The 17,644-nt window shown below is 47.4% G+C and overlaps 1 protein-coding gene across 1 annotated transcript in view; it reads right to left on the bottom strand.

The window, feature by feature from the left end:
- Positions 1–17,644, bottom strand: part of ADRA1B (adrenoceptor alpha 1B) — an 83,188-nt gene that overhangs the window by 40,496 nt on the left and 25,048 nt on the right. Inside the window, exons 2-3 of the mRNA XM_019740580.3 lie at positions 3,126–3,196; positions 1,490–2,627 (exon numbers count right to left, since the gene is read on the bottom strand). Of these exons, the coding sequence (XP_019596139.2) occupies positions 1,490–2,438 (949 nt within the window). The 5' untranslated portion in view covers positions 2,439–2,627; positions 3,126–3,196. The remainder of the gene's footprint in view (positions 1–1,489; positions 2,628–3,125; positions 3,197–17,644) is intronic.

Raw genomic sequence — 17,644 nt, 5'->3', positions numbered from 1 at the left:
CATGATCTTTGTATGGCCTAATGCAGTGTGAACTGTCATCTACTTTAACCCAACAAGCCTGCAAAAGGCCCCCGAGACCTTGGGAAAGAAAAGAAACTTCTCTGCCATGGGATGTGATCACTCCTGGGGGCAGAGCTTCGAACCCTTTCCACTTAACACATTAAAAATATTTCTGACAGGCATTAGCCTGCCTTAAAAACGACAACACGGTGAGTAGCTTAAACAGCCTTTTTTGTCTTCGTCTTGTTGAAACGGAAACTCCTGACATCAGTTTGCTTTTTTTTTTCCATTTGCCCCTTTCTCTTGAAAGCAGTGTGTCTTCCGAATTGTAGTTACTTGAGGAATTTGGTGGGGTTGCGTTCTAACTAAGCCCCAGGGGGGAAGGCAGGCGTGTGCGGGCCGTGCACATAGCAGCCGTTACCCCTCGCGATGTCACGGCCCATGACGGTGCTGGATCATCTCCCTCCATTCATTTTCTGGAGTGTCCCCCAGGGAGAGGAGACGACATCAAAGCAGAGCAGTGCCTCAGAGGAGAGGGACAAGTGTTTCCAGGCCATGTGGACAGCATATCACCATCACAGTACCCTCCGCTAGGTTTGCCTCCTACCCAGACCCCTTCTTCCTTGGAAGAAATCAGTCAGGTCGACTTTTGAACAACTCAGTAGGACCACCTTACACAAGAAGATGAAACTGTTTTTACAGGAGGGGAAGGACTCAGTTTCATCCTAGCAGGATCTGGTGTCTGGCAGCTCAAGGTGAGGGATAACTGTAATTTAATTCTGAGCGTTTCATAAATCACCAGAGGCAGGGACATTTTGGGGTGAAAACTGAGAATGTGTAACCCTCTGCCCATCTTCCCTCTCTTTCCCATCTCAGGCTCTGGATAACTTAAGGGCTACCTGGGGCAGTGTGGCTGTAAAATGCACTTATTAACTTAAAATGAAGGGATTGCACGGAGGTGACAGCAAGCGGTGAAGGGAGATGGGGAAGCACGCAGCCTCTGCAAGCGCCCTGGAAATGCTGAATGAAAACTGCCTTTCTGCGTACGAGCTGCCTCCCTGCTTCCCCAGTGCTGCGTCTGCGGTAACTACAAACTACTTTGTATGCTGCATTCGTGACGCTGCCTTCGCCAGCACATCATTACTACCGAAATAACGCTGGTGTGATGTTCAAGTCCAGTGGCCTTTTAAATGATTAAACCGAGGCTGTTGCATGAGTCATTTCTGCATACCACATTTTCCTCCCGTGCTTCTATTTTGAGTGACTAGTACCTCAGCCGTGTTCCACTAACACCTGAGTTGGTTCTTAGCCAGCTACCCAATCTGCAAAACCTTTGCAGAACAATCTTCTCCAATCTCTAAACACACCCAGAGCACATAAAAAAAGAACCAAACCCACCAAAAAAAAACTTTACAGTAAGCTCACCGGCAAACCCAAGATGGGAAAACGCCCAGCCTCCCTGGTTCCCCCCCCCCCATCCCCGACTTACCCAGCGGCAGGGCGATGAAGAAGGGGAGCCAGCACAAGATGAACATGCCAACCACTATGCCCAAGGTCTTGGCTGCTTTCTTTTCCCTGGAGAACTTAAAAAGTTTGACAGCTATGGAACTCCTGGGGTTGTGGCCCTTGGCCCTGGTGCTGCTGAGGGTGTCCTCGTGAAAGTTCTTGGAGTGGATCCTTAGCGTCAGCTCCTTGGAGTTGGACATCTCCCGCATGACCCCAGCCTCCAGGTTCTTGGTGGTCCTCTTGGCCACGATGTAGACGCGGCAGTACATGACCAGAATGACCGCCAGAGGGATATAGAAGGAGCCCAGCGACGAGAAGAGGGCGTAGAAGGGTTCTTCGGTGACGCCGCATTCCTTGTCGTCGTTGGGCGCCGGCTCCTTCCACCCAAGCAGAGGCCCGATGGAGATGACCGTGGACAAGACCCAGACGCTGAGGAGCGCCAAGATGGCCTTCCTCCGCGTGACGAGCGTGGGGTACTGCAGAGAGTAGCGCACCCCAATGTAGCGATCGATGGAGATGGCGCACAGGCTCAGGATGGAGGCGGTGCAGCACAGGACGTCCACGGCGGCCCAGATATCGCAGAAGATCCGGCCCAGCACCCAGTAGCCCAGTACCTCCAGGGTAGCTGAAAAGGGCAGCACAGTGAAGCTTAGCAGCAGGTCAGCGATGGCCAGGTTGACGATGAAATAGTTGGTGGGCGTCCGCAGGTGACGGTTGCAGGCCACAGACAAGATGACTAAGATGTTGCCCACGATGGCAAAGAGGATGAAGGCACCCAGTACCAGGCCCACAGAGATGGCCCTGGTGATGTCCAGCTGGGGCAGCGTGAAGTTGCTGGAGGTCTGGTTGGGGCCAGTGAAGTTGGCATTTTTCAACTCTCCCCAGTAGCCAGGTGTTGATGTGTTGTGGCCGGTGTCCAGATCGGGATTCATTTTAGAGTCTGCCCTCCATAGCCAGGGGGCTGATAGGGCGAAAAGGGCTGCAGCGAAGGCTCCTTAGCTGCCCTGAAACTTTGCCTCCCCCGCGGTGGTCTTCCCTGAGGCGCCCGCCTGGAGAGGAGTCATCTCTTCCCGCACCCAGCCCGGCAGCACGTCTCCTCCTGCACCGCGCCGCTCGCTCGCCTGTCAGAGGGAGGAGGGGAGAGGGGACGAGGCGGCAGCTCCAAGTTAATGGTCCACGTCAGGCGCTCGGGGCCGGCTCGCGCGGGAGCGGCGGGAGCGAGGGCGGCGGGCGGGGGGCGCCGGGCTCAGCCCGTCCCGCAGCAGCTCTGCGGACGGCGGCGCCTCTGCCCAGCCAGCGCCGAGGAGGGTCTGCTTTCAATGAGCCTCCTCTGGGCTGACTGCACGGTGGTGACATCAGGCGGGGGAGCCCGGCGCCCTGACTCCGCGCGGCACTAGGGGGCATTGCGGGTCCAGCGAAGGCGCCACCAGCCCCGACGCCGCCACCCTGGTCAGCCACAGGCCGGCCGCGCCCCCGCCCCCCAGGGCAAGCGCTGTCGGGGGACAGGAGGAAAAGCAACCCGAGCATGGGGATTCCCCTGTCCCCCACCCCGAGGTGGCTGGGATTCTTTCCCCTCCTATATTCACTCTTCATTTTCAAAAGTGGGTGGGGGTGCTTACCTCTAATGGGTGGGTGGGTGTCGTTCGGAATCAGCATCCAGATTTAGGGGCATATGCAACTTGTGTGGCACCTAAAAGAAAAAGAATTCCAAGGTTAGGCAGGTGCGAGGGATTTGAGTCAGATCTGAAACCAACCCTCGTCCTTTACTGCCCTGTGAAAATAAAAATAAGGCTTCTCTTCACTCACTCACTCTCTCACGCACTTACTTGGATACTCCTTCTTATTTATTCAACAGATAGTTAACGGAGTTCTCACTACCTGCCCTGGGTTCTGTTCTAGGCACTGTGGGGATGGCAACTGAGCCAAGTGGACAAAGATCCCTGCCTTCCAGGAGCTTACATTCTAGTGGGAGGAGACAGACAATAAAATAAGTAAGCAAATTCTGAGGTGTATCCTATGCCTATGGTGTAACCGAAAAATAAAGCAAGGAAGAGAGGGAAATGGGGTGTGTGTATGGGGGGGGGGACATTTGAAATTGTAAATGGGTGCTTGAGATGTCACTGAAGTGATGTTTGAATCAAGACCTTGAAAGAAATGAGGAACAAGCCAGTGGGCTATCTGGAGGTGAGGGTGGCAGTGGTGGGGGTGTGGGGGTAAGACATCTCCAGACATCGGGAGAAGGGACTTGGGGAATCTAGATTATTTGTTGACTCCTCCCCCCCTTATGACTGATATCCACGTTGGACGTTCATCTATAGGGACACACTCCCAAAGGTGGGTGAATGGCACCTAGGAGAGACGATACAGGCCAAAAGATGCTGAGGGAGAGCCTTATGTTGTTAACGTTTATCCAGCACTTGGTATGTCCCAGACAGTGTGCTAAGTAAGTACTCTTTGCACTTTTTCATGACCCTATGAAAGGACTATCCGCATCATCCTTTCCATTTTGTGGATGAAACATCAAAGTACAGCGAAGTTTAACTCTTTGCCCAAGTCCACACCGCCATCAAGGAGAGGAGCTGGGGAACTGAACCCAACTGTGGGTCTATCCAAAGTTGAGCGCTTAGCTGCTGTGTCACACCTGTGCCCCGGAAGCAAGATAGGGGATGAACTTCTTCCCCCCAAATATATTGAGATATACTTGACATATAACATTGTATAAGTTTAAGGTACATAAAATATTGATTTGATACACTTATATATTGTAAAATGATTACCATGATAATATTAGCAAATAACCTCCATCACATCACATGATTACCATTTCTTTTTTGTGGTGAGAACTTTTAAGAGCTACTGTCTTAGCAACTGTCAAGTACATAATACCGTATTATTAACCATAATCACCATGCTATATGCTAGATCCCCAGAACTTACTCATCTAATAACTGGAAGTTTTGTACCCTTTGACAAACATCCCCTCATTCCACTCCCCCAACCCCTGGTTACCACCACTCAACTCTCTGTTTCTATGAGTTTAACTTTTTCAGATTCCACATATAAGTGAGATCACACAGTCTTCGTCTTTCTCTGTCTGACTTATCTCACTTATAATGCCCTCAAGTTTCATCCATGTTGTTGCAAATGGCAGGATTTCCTTTTTTTCTCATGGCTGAGTAATATTCTATTTTTTATTATGTTCTATTATATATGATAGAATATATACATTCTATTATATATAATTTTATATATATATAAAATATCTTCTTTATCCATCCATTGGTTGATAGACACTTAGGTTGTTTTCATATCTTGGTTATTGTGAATAATGCTGCAATGAACACGGAATGCAATTACCCCTTTGAGATCCTATTTTCATTTGCTTTGGATACATATCCAGAAGTGGGATTTCTGGATGATATAGTAGTTCTACTTTTAACTTTTTGAGGAACCTCCATATTGTTTTCCATAGTGACTATACCAATTTAAATTTGAGGAAGGGGCAGATGGATTATTATAGATGGGGAGCTGTCTTCCAAGTAGTAAATTTTGGAACCCTGAGCTACCAACTTGAGCTCCTTACCGATAGCTAAGCATTTACTCATTTTGTTTTATTCTTCACAACAACCCTTTGAGAGAGGCATAACCATTCTCCATTGGCAGATGAGAAAACCATGATTCAGAAAGCGTATGTATATTCTTGAAGTCATATGGCTAGTAGATGTGTGGCAGAGCAATGGGTAGTGACAGCTGGAGATGGAAAAGTAAAGCCTAGTGCCTTCTTTTACTCTGGTCCAGAGGCCTGCATCTAGGGCTTCCTACCCTTCCCTTGATAATCACTATGAGTCAGGGCTGGGGAACCAGGAAGTCACTCAGGGTGATTTACACTTAAGCTCCTCAGCCGAGAGCAGAGGTGTCCAAACTGCGGCCCGCCCGCCTACTGCAGCCCACAATCCATTTTTAATTGCCCCGCAGCAAATTCCAAAAATATATTTAGTTTACTTAAGTAAACCAGGTGAGGCAATACGTACTTCACCTCGAGTGAGTGGCCCGGCTGTTTGTGTATTTTACCATGTATGGCCCTTGGTAAAAAACGTTGAAAAAAGTTTGGACACCCCTGGCCTAGAGGAAGGTTCTGAACCCTTTTATTTTTATTTTTTTACGGGGGCAGTTGGTTATCACATACCTACCTAAGACTTTAATCTTCCATCAAAATACACAGACTCCCCAAAATGCACAAAATACACAATTTCAAGAGGTCCCCTGGGATTGAGATATCTGTGGTAGAGACATCTCTGAAAATAATTTTTTTTCTATTTCAATTAAATGGGCTGAAGTTGTTTTTGAAGATTTTAAATAAGAGATTCACAGGTTTATAGTGATTTAGCTCTCCCAGAGCTATTAGAACCCTCGCGCGCGCTCATCTCCCCATTTTGGAGGTGGTCCAGGAGGCAGAGGGAATCCGTAAGGTCCCATAGCTAGTCAGGTGCAGAGCTGATTGTCAAACAGTTTCCCTGGACTACAGAGCAGCGCTCCTGCCTCTGCCCCATCTGTCAGCTACTCATGACTTACACAGTGGGGTGTGAGACGGAGACAACTCGGACAGCCCTCTGCCAAGGATCCTTACGAAAAGGGGAGATTGTCCTTAGTCCTGGGTGGCTTATGCACTAATATGTCTGGAGATAGGGGCTGGGCAGATGGTCTTTTGAAGACTTCTAGCTCCAGGTGGTCAGTTTCTCTGGCTGGAGAAAGTGGCCCCTGAAGTCCAACTTGCTGTCCCTCCTCCCACACACTGTCCACATGGTGGGGGGAGTGAAGTGTCACACATTCAGTTCCCACCATTCTCATGTATCTTCAAGTCTAGGGTGATGATGCTTCTCTTGAACTGGTTTATTCCCAAGGGGGAGTGGGAGGAGGAAGAGAATGCCAGGAAGTTGTCAGAAAGCTGGTGATTAACACAAAGGCAGGGATGTGGGAGAGAAAAAGTGGGACAGAATGGAGAGTAAGTTCCGAGCCCACATTTTGATTGTGGCGACCCATTTCCCACTTCCCTGGGCACTAGTCTCACCAGCTATGGAACAGCCAGCAACACACCATTGAATTTATGGAGTCGGTTTCTACATAATCACAGTAACCAGCTGCAGTGTGAAAACTCATCCTATCACACATTTTTTCTATGGTGGCAAAAGGCCAGGAACATAAAAAGAGCAAGTCTGAGATGCAGAGTTGGTTTATACTCGTTATGAGAGAGAATAGTTTGTTACCTTGATGAAAACTTATGTCTTGATTCAGGAGGAAGGGATTATTGAGCCACAAGTTTCAAAATTCTTGTAGATTTTAGACATGTTGTCATTTACCGGCGTCTTTCACGAAGACAAAACAAACACCCCACTATAAGGCCAACAGGTATTAGCCTTAATGGCAGCCATGTTCCAGGACCCCACTAAGCAACCTTTGCTAATGGTCCTTTCCTTACTGTTCCTCCCTGTCCTTCACTGGAGATGCTTCTTAACACCGCTGGCTGATATTTGACCCATGGAATTGACCATTTGTTTAGGTGTTGTGAGGATACAGATGATATTTTACTTTCTCGGTGCTCCCTGGGGCAAAGCCAAGCACAGAACTCTGACTCATTCAAGGCTGGGGGAAAAAGAACCTTTTCATTACCCACCTGATTACATTAGAAACCCTCTGATGTTGCAAACTCCCATTTCTTTGTGTTATCTAGCTGGAGCTGCCACTGAGTTTGACTTCTGGGGAGACCGAGGCAATGGGAGATGCAGAGATGTGCTTGGAGGGCTGATGGGAGGAGAGTGGTCCCTTGTGATCATACAGCTTTCTGTGGCTTTCCCTCTCTAGCTCGCTCCAGTTTTCAACTCAAGCAGCCATATATAGGAGCATCTACCCTGTTTCCCGCAAAATAAGACTCAGCCGGACAATCAGCTCTAATGCGTCTTTTGGAGCAAAAATTAATATAAGATCCAGTATTATATTATATTATTATATTATATTAATGTTATGTTATAAAGACCTGGTCTTATATTATAGTAAAATAAGACCAGGTCTTATATTAATGTTTGCTCCAAAAGACGCATTAGAGCTGATGGTCCGGCTAGGTCTTCTTTTTGGGGAAACATAGTACTCTGTGTAAGGCACCATGCTAGGTGCAGTGGGAGAATCAAAGATGAATTAAAGCAAGCAAACAATAACCTAGCACTGAGCTAGGCACTGCAGGCAAGGATGAGGATGGGAGAGCACCGTTCAGAGAGTACTTAGTATGTGCCAGGCAGTGTGCTCGGTACTCCGTGTGCATTCACGCAAGTCTTCACAACAATGCAAGGTAGGAATTATCCCCATTTTACATATGAGGAAACTGAGGCTCAGCGAGGTTCTGTGACATGGCCAAGCCCATTCAGTGAGTAAGTAACATTGGTATTCAAAGCATTGTTGTTTGGCTCCAAAAGCTTGCATCCTTCTCTCTACACCAGACTGAGATTTAACAAAAAAAAAAAAAAGAAAAAAAAAAAGGTGGCAGAAGATTCAATGTTCGCCCTAAAGGAAATTACAAAATTACAGCAGAAGACAGAATGTGATCAGGTTCCTGAGCGAGGCAGAGGTCAGGGAGGGGACGGCAAGGCAGAGCTTTCTGGGCGAGGAGGTCCTGCAGAGGATCTCAGGTCAGGCTCCCTGGCCTCCCAGGCCGGCACCCGGTCTGCTGAGGATTTGAGAGCCGACTTGCATTCTAATCCCGCTTACCTCATTTAATAGCTGCTACTAATGTGACCTTGCACAGAATAGTAAAGCGACTAAGAGCCTGAACTCTGGCATCAAACAGACCTGGATTTATGTCCCAGTTCCACTAATTTATTAGCTGTGTGTCCTTGGGCAAGTCACCTAAACACTCTGAGCGCCAGTTTTCTCATCTGTCAAATGAAGATCATAATAATAGTCCCTGCCTCACAGGGCTGAGGCGAGGATTAAATACAATTGTGTGTGTAAAGTGCCTACCACAGAGTAATCGGAATACAGTCAGCTAAGAGTTAGCGATGAAGTGCTGACTAGGTGTTGGGCCTTGTGCCCCAAATGGCTGATGGACAGTATCTGATTTAATCCTGGTAATAATATTATGAGGTGGATGCTATTATTACTGACATTTTTTAGACGAGGAAACAGAGTCTCAGAGTGGTTGCCCAAGGCCACAGAGCTAGCCGCTGGCACAGCTGGAATACAAAGCACGCGATGAGAGGCTAAAAATGAAAAAAAGAACTGGAGGTGGGCGGCATCTACTTCATGCCCTACTCTGGGGCTTCCAGGGACTTAAAGGAGTTTTGCCCCCGTGGTAGCCCGGTTGGGGGCCATGAGAGGTACCCTTTCTTATGGGCAGCAGAGGCTAGCTTCAGCAGAGGCATTTCCTCTGCCTCCAAAGGTAGCAGGTCAGAGGCTCCATGGAGTGAGGGATTTCAGCTCCCTCTGGGCAAACTTGCTTTTCTCTCTGGTAATTACAGTTTATCAATCTTTGCTGAGCACAGATTCCCCCAACCCAGATATTCCTGGAGCACAGCATTTCCCGGTGAGGTAGAGAACTCAGGAGCAGCCCTTTGCAGGAGGCTGGTGAAGATTAATTGCCAAGTCATCCAGGGGCTGAATTCAATATTACATGTTTGGGAAGAGTCCTGAATTGGGGCTGGGCTGTGAGAGCACAAGCATGGGTGTGTGGAAGGGGAGAAACCTACTGACTCTGGAGCTGGAGAATGGGTCCATTCTCCATTAGGCCCCGGCAGCTCCTCTGGGGGGACAAGGAAGTTGCCAACACCAACTGGAGCTGTGGAGTTGGTGGGTGGGGCACATGTCATTTTCTTGAATGACTCTGGCTGTCCCTTTCTGTCTGTGGGCTTTGCCCAGAAAACTGTGGTGACCCCAAAATTTATCTAGAAAGGGTCTCTAGGCTGCGATCTGGTTTGAAGGTGGGTGTGCAGCTGTGTTTGCACTGTGCTCTCCGCACGACAGATGTCATTACCCACATCAAAGACTGGGGGCAGGGAGCTGATGGAGATTTTACTGGCGCTAAACCTCTCCCAAGCTGCCTTTGTATTGCCACTGCCAGAATTTACTTTCTAATCACATTTTTTGAAACCATTACAGGTTAAAGCAAAACATAGTGAAACAAAACGTATGACCATAGGCTCCTTACAGCTGACATTTCAAGGCTACTCTGCTATAGTTGGGCTCTTGCCCTTGTGACATGTTAGAATCAGAAAGACCCTAGAGAGCATCTAGCCCAGGGGTCAGCAAACTATAGCCCGTGGAATAAATCCAGCCTTGTGCTCATTTTTGTAAATAAAGTTTTATTGGAACGCAGCCATAGCCATTTGCTTACTCATTGTCTATGGATGCTTTCATGCTTTAATGGCAGAGGGGAGTAGCTGCAACAGAGACATGTGCCCTGCAAAGTCTAAAACATTTGATCTCTGATCCTTTCTATAAACACTTTGTTGACTTTTGATCTAGTCCATAGTTTTTATTTTACATATGGGGACACAAAGGCCCAGAAAGGGGAGGGGATTTGCCTAAGGCAGAGCCAGAGTCCAGCCTGGAGATGTGATTCCATCCCTATAACTTTTTTTTTTTTTTTTTTTTTGCCACTGCTGTCATGTTTTTGCAGCCTGGTGCAGGCCCTCAGTTTGAATCCCAGCTTTAGTTGACCAGATGTGTGACCTTGGACAAGCTACATAAACTCTTTCAGACTTCATTTTTTTCTTCTGAGACCTGGGGATAATGCTTTTAGTTTCTCAAGATAATGCACATACTAGGTGGTTGTGAGAATTAAAGGAGCTATATAGTCTGTACTGCTTGGGCTGGACCCTGGCTCATAAAAAACACAACCCCAAACAGCTACTAGTATTATATTGATGTCCTCTGCAATTTTGTATGCATTAATCTTATCTCGCCCACTCCAAATTTCATAAGGGAAACGGCCACCCCTCACCAGTGGTTCTTTAACTTTTTGAGTCCGAGAACTTGTTGAGAACCTACTGAAAGCTGTGGATGCGTTGCTTTCTTCCACCCTTTTCTTGAATTCTTCACAGGGGCTTCCTCAGTGCCAAGTTCCTGGCAGGGCCCCTTGATGAATTGATCTTCACTCTATTACTTCTTATTTTTGTTTGCTGGGCCTGTCTCTTGCTAACTCTATCTCGGTGTAACTTCTTTCAGTCTCGGGCAACATTCAAACAAAAATAAACAACAATTCCAGTGTTTCCCCATTCATCACAGAGCAGAACTTGAACAGAATAAAGTGAACGAACATTGGTCTTTCTTGTCCCCCCGGAGTTTGTGGTCTCAGATGAATAACGGCAGTGAGCATCTGAGGATGCTCAGAGAATTGTGTCTGACAATGAACAGGGATAGGAGTTAAATAGGGAAACAAATAAGTCCATGACATAGGTCTCAAATTTCTCCATCCTTCTTCTTCCTCTCTTGTGCTCTTTGAACCAAATCAGTTGACCTTTCGGGGGATTTTCACTGGTGGTGGCCACCAAGTTCAGAAAGGTCTAAAGGAAGTGGTGGGAACCCTTTTCCTTGGGGGCATCTAAAAATTATATCTGGATAAAGTGTTAGAGCCCAGCTTTGGAGGGGACAGACCAGGCCTCTGGGGAGTCAGGCAAGGAAGTGATGTCAGAGGGTGATTTCTGCCTTCTCATCTCATTCTTTGGCAGAGGTGACAGGGTAGGACCCTGGGATGGGGGTGGGCATGCTTGGGAAATGGTGTGTGGCATCACTTTGGGGCCGACGGGCATGGCAAAGGCGGGAGGAGGGAGAGAAGGAGGTGGTTTTCTTTGCCCATCTCCATCGTGGACTGAGGAATGCTGGAACAGGAAATGCCCAGCGTCTCTCAGCTGTTTACTGGACACCAAACTGGAGGATTTGGAAGGTTGCTTTGGGAGTCCTGAGGAGATGAAGGGAGAAGGAGGAGGAGCCTTGGTTTTTCTGCCTCTTGTGGGACTGTCCTGGTAAGTGCTTGGGGGTGGGGTGAGGAAAGTTTTGTGCAAACTTCTAGACAGGAGCAACCAGGTATAATGGCAGTTAGCTGTATGGTGTGAAATGCAAGTTCCCGGAGGGGCCTCCAAATATCTCCCCTCTCCTTTGAAGTGCTATCCATTGAGAGATAGGTACTGCCCTCTTCCCAAGTGCAGCTAGGCACCAGTACTGTGCTAAACTAATTTACAGGCATAATCTCACTTAATCCTCCAAACAATACTTTCGTGGAAGACATTGTTAGCTCCAATTTGCAGATGAGGAAACTGAGGATAAGAGAGATTAATTAACTTGCCCAAGATTACCCAGAGATGGGATTAGAGCAGAGGCAGTTTGAGTCAAAACTGATACTTTTCACCTCCCAAACAATCCAAATTTGGCTGCAGGCTGACCTTGCTGCTAAACAAAACTATAGGAATGTCTCGGCAAACCTCAGCAGGCCAGGGAAGTGGATTGAGAGAGGCAGAAGTTGTTTTGGGCCATGGGCTAGAGCACAGTGCAAACATGGACCCTTCTCTGGGGTGGGGTCCGAGGATTTCATCTCTCCTCCTAACCCCTCCCTGGGAATCTCAAGTGAGCTCAAGGGCTTCAGCCTCAGTCTCAACTCTTCCAAGAAGAATGGGAAACCTGATTTGATAATTGTCCTAAAGGATGCAAAAGTTATTGATCCCATGATGGTAACCGACTGTTGTCTATCTCAGAGAGAAAAGCAGAGGGAGAGACAGAGCAGATAAAGACTCCAAAGACAGCTGAGAGATGCCAGTCAGGCCTCAGGAAGTAGCTCATTAAACATCAGATCAAATTCTAGTTCTTGGCACTTTCTAGCTTTGTGACCTTGTGCAAGTTACTTCATTTATTTAAGCTCCTGTCTGTTTATCTGCAAAACGGATATTTTAACAATATTTACCCCATTGAGTTGTTGTCAGGATTATATGGGAGTTTGGCACCCAGAAAGCTCTCAATAAATATGTTGTTGCTATTTTGTATAATCACAGAAACATATAACAGATTTCTCAGTATTTGGAGTATTAAGGTACAGATTTTCCTAGTGGATCTCAGTGAATCTTCTAGCCCTTTACTTGCCAATTGATGAAACTGAGTCTTTTCTTTTTTCTGATATAAATAGCCCTACACGAACGGTGGCTGGAAAAATGACAATGATACAAATAACAATAGCTAACATTTGTGGAGAGTGTACTGGGTGCTAGGCTTGTGCTACGGGCTTTCCAAACGAGATAGTGTACACACCATCTTATTTTAACACAAGCATCCTATCAGGCAGGCAGAAGGAATATTATATCTGGCCTTTGAGATACAACTTCTGAAACTGACTCTACTACGTCCAGAGAGTCCAGGGCTTGCTGGAAATATTTCTTCACGCAGAGAATGCCTAGTGAGGTTGGAGACTAAGCCAGAGTGGGTGTTGGTGGGCTTGGGGAGTGGGGCGTGGTGGGCAGTGGGCCCTGTGAGCTCGCTGTGCAGAGGCGAAGGGAAACAGCTTGGTCCAGCAGGCAGGCGGCAGGCTCTCAGCCTATAATTCTTGGCCACGGGAGCAATTAGTGTCACCAGGAATTTTCCTTGTGAAGCAGGCCAATTAGAAGCTCACAGGCTATAAACCTTCACATCAGAGGCCACCCATTCATGCCCTAGAAAGGCAGGGAAGGAAGGGGGGCACAGGAGAACCTCCGCCTGCCCCCGATAATCCGATACTGCAGAGAGGTCCAGATCCATGAGAAGGGGAAGAAGAGAAGGAGGGAAGAGGGCCGGGAACAGACTCCAGTGAATATACAGATATTGTCAATTAAATTCCAGGGACTGGGTGGAGAAGTAAAAAGAAAAAACATATTTAGTCTGGAAGTGTTTTCTCTCAAGTCCAGCTAGGGAACTTGTCCCGAAAATAGCTGAACCAGCTCCAGGTGTGAGAGTTGGTGTCCCCTGAAAACTTTAGAATATTCCTTTGCTCAATCTGGGGAACTGCCCACTATACCCCTTCTTGGTGTTGCTCCCTTGGGAGCCTAGGAATTTCCTCAGGAGGAAATATTGAGCAGGCAAAGGTTTGCTGACACAGCCAGAGATGCCCCAACTTCTCTGGGCTTGAGTCACCTACAGGGGACCTTAAAATGAAGATTCCTGGGTCCCAGCCCCAGATATTTTGATCCAGTATCTGAAATGAGGTCTAGGAATGTATAGTTTTCACAAGTCGCCCGAATGGTTCTGTGCAGAAAACCGACAGACCACATTCTGAGAAACCTCGTGTTAGCCCATCATCCGTCCCCATTTTACAGGAGGCCAGAAAGTGCAAACCACCTGGCTGAGTGTCTCACAGAGAAGGTCCTTGCAGGGTCTAAGTCTTAAACCCGGGTCTTCTGATGGCTAATCCTGGCAGTCTTGCCTCAGCTGGACCCACTGAAAATGACTTTGGTCTTCACTTGCTGTGGCTTATTCTTTGCCCGGGGCCTACCTGTTCTTCACACCGCAAACCAGGGGTCACCTCCTCAGGGAAGACCATCTTGTCCCTCCCCACCCCGGTACAGGTGAAGTTCCTGTTTACTCTGCTCTCAGAAAACCACACCCCTCTCCTTCACGGCATTCACCCTGGTTTGTAGGTACAGACCCCCAGGTGATTGTTGGATCAGTATCTGCTTCCCTCCCTAGACTTCAGGCTCAATGACAGCAGGGACAGCGTTTCTTTGTGCGCTTCCAGGGGCCTAGCACAGTGTCTGATGGATAGATAGTAGGTGCTCAACAAATATTTATTAGATAGTAAGTGAATGAATGAATGAATGAATGAATGAAAAGGGTAGTTGATTTCAGCCTTAACTGAAAGTCAAAATAAAGCAAAATCTGTGCAACATTTGAGATTTCTCTTTATATATATATATGATATGATATTATATTGTATTGTTTTTGGCCCGGACCATCTGACCCCAACTGCCCCTTCCATCCCTGAAACTAGAGCTTCCCGCAGGCAAAACTGTGTAGGAGGAGGTCTGCTTCTTTGATTTTTCTGTTTGTCTGTTTGACTTTATTTCTTTAGACTATTTTGCAGTGAATTATATGTTGGGGATCCATTCTCTTCTATGCAACCCTCTCTTCCTTTCAACTCCAGCCCCTTCCCAAGGTCCCAATGCCCCCATGTTGGCTCCAGCCACCCCTAAATCTGACCTTTTCTAACCGCCTGTTCCTGGTCAAAGTCCACCAGTCCAATGTCCTATTTCCTGAAGGCCCCGTGAGTGTTAGGACAACTCTTCAAAGTGACGGCTTCCTGCCAACAAGGGATAATGACCTCATCCTTTGCCTCTCCTCCTCCCCTTTCATTTGAACTAAACCCATCACTTTGTTAGCCAAAGGTATGTGCTTCAATGAGCTGGTGAAACCTTTGGCATCAGGAATCATTTTCTGTGGAGCCCAAGAAGCACTGACCATAGCAGGAGGATTCTAACGACCAGCAACACTTTCTGAGCCCTGTGGTAGGGTCTGAGGGACGTACAAAGATGAATAATGAGTATTTCTTCCTCTCAAGGATCTTTATGGGGAGACGAGTCATGGACTCCCACTTACTAACAGTGTGGCAATTAAAAAACACTTCTGGAGACTTTGCTGCTTGCCAAACAAATGATGGTAACCACAAGTGCTATGAGTTTAAATTAGAATGTGTGTATAATGCCCTTCGTATTGGGCCTGACACACAGTAGGCCCACTTAGTCATGCTAATTCTTCTTCCCTCTAAGGGATGGAGAGATGTTTCAGGGCTGGAGTAGATGAGCTGGTCTCCACTGAGGAAGGGTGCTCTCACTTTACGGCTCTGGGGAACATATTCAACTTAGGAAGAAACTTTTTCAACTCTATAAATGTACCCGTTTGCATTCAGAATTGATGTCTATTTAAAAACAATTACTCTCTTTGCATTCAGGGGGTCCCCTAGGCCCCAGCTGATGCACACCCTTTTACTTGCTGTCTGTGCACAGAAGGAGAGAGGCACAATAGCTTTTTAAAAATTATCAGAGTAAGTTGTGCTATGGTAAAGCTATGGAAAGGTATAGAAGATAAAAGGGGAATCACCCTTTATTCTACTATCCAGAGACAGCATCATTGTAAATGTTTTGGCAAACGTTTTCTAGACTTCACACATGTGCACACACGCTTTTGCACACACACACACACACACACACACATCTGCCCATGCGCACACATATCTGTGTACACACACATGTGCATACACACATCTGCACACATACACACACACATCTGTGCACACATACATGCACACACAAGTGCATCTTGTTTGGGGTGTTAGCCTCTGTGCCAACCCACAGCTGTCCCCTGAGTTCCCCACCTCTCAGACCCAGGCTGATCCTCGCTAGGGGTGGACCCTGAGCCAACCAGGGCCAATCAGAGCCCAGGGACTCTTCTGCCGTGGGATTTGAAGATGAAGGGACGCAGGGTTTGGAACAAAGTCTGGAGGTGTTCCAACCATCACGCTACCAGAGGGAGGGCACCTCTGTGAGTGTGGAGCTGAATGGAGCTGAGTGATATTGTCCGTCCTTCCCACATACGCCCACAGGACTTATTCCCATGGGGATAATCCCCATGCCTTTGAGTAGCTAGTGGATCCAATTCTTAGTAGAAGGATTTTGAGCAAGTCGCTTAATCTCTCTGAGTCCAGTTTCCTCATCTGTACAGTGGGATAGCACTTGGAAGATTAGTGAGAGGGTCATACACCACTACTGCTATCAACAGTACTACAACTACTAATTACATTTACAGCTGCCTCTGTGAATGTTTTGTTGTGGTCAGAACTTACGCCAATCAGTTTAACATATTATTTCATTTAGTCTTCACACCCATAGGGAGTGGAAAGGGGATCCGTTAGGATTGCTTGTGTAGCAGTGAAGGACTGAAGTGAAGACCCAATTCTAGCTACACTGATTCCGGTCACAGTCATTTTACTAACTGATCCCTTTTGCTTCTTTGAATGTTTGGTGGTTGGATCTTGATTCTTTTCAGGGCCTCTTGGCTGGGGGGACACCTTGCCCTCTGCAGGGGACAGGGCACTGGTTCCAAACGAGAGACAGTGGGAAGCACCTGCTGGTTGTCACCGAGAGGGCTGGGACACAGGCCAGAGCCCTCTCTGTCTGCAGTACCCCCCTGCCTGGCTGTGCCTCAGTGTTCCCTAGGTAACCAGAGGGGTCACAGCACAGATTTATGACCCTGCCGCTCTCAAGCAAGTACCTGACTTGTTCTATCCGAGACTGATGGTGTCTGGCTCCCAGATGACTCATCAGGAGGGGAACAGACACCCGTGGGTGGCACAGAAGGAAGGGAAACCCTCCACCACCTTCTCACCTCCCACAAGCAGAGAGACTGAGAGGAATTGCTGCATCACGCACTGTTAAAAAGGCAGAGATATTCAAGACTCCCATTTTATAGATGGAGACCGAGGCCCTATTCCACCTGCTCCTTCATTTATTTCGTGAACACTGGTTGAGCTTTGTGCCAGGCTGTGTAAGATCGCTGGGGAAATGATAACATGGGAAAAACACAGACTCTGTCATCAGCAGTGCTATTGACTACGCAGGGGGATAGATCACGGCACAGGGAGCTATAGTTGGGGGGGGGAATGTTAGATTGTGGGAGGGCGCTAAGAGTGGCATGTCAATCATTTGTATTTAAATGGGTCCAACTTCACTTCAGTTCATTCTTTTAGTATATACTCGGTGCTGAGGACAGCTGAGATGAACAAGAAACAAGTAGCACATTGCTCTAAGGCAGAAAGGAGAAAATAAGATTTCACTGGGTCCTTGCAGAGAGTGAATGATTTGTCTTTGGTGTCCACAACTTGGGAGCTTGCTGGAGCAACACATATATTTCACATAGTGAATAAATCTACATTAATGTGCCTACTTGAAAATAATACCAACACATCCATACATAGGTTTTCCCCTTTCGAGTAGTCACCTCAGGAGGCAATAAGCTTGTTTCAATGTTCCAATGAAAACTTTTGTTCCTCTTTCAATATTGTTCTCAAACCAGTGCACATTCTTGCGACCATCATGGTGGAGCCAAGCAGTCATTATTTGAGAGCAGAGGTGATTTTTAGAAGTAA

The sequence above is a fragment of the Rhinolophus sinicus genome, chromosome 5 (genome assembly GCF_057876585.1).
Source record: "Rhinolophus sinicus isolate RSI-liver-muscle chromosome 5, RSI-T2T, whole genome shotgun sequence".
Classification (NCBI taxonomy): Eukaryota; Metazoa; Chordata; class Mammalia; order Chiroptera; family Rhinolophidae; genus Rhinolophus; species Rhinolophus sinicus.
Note: the sequence above shows the minus strand (reverse complement) of the source record. Positions and strands in the feature narration are given on the sequence as shown.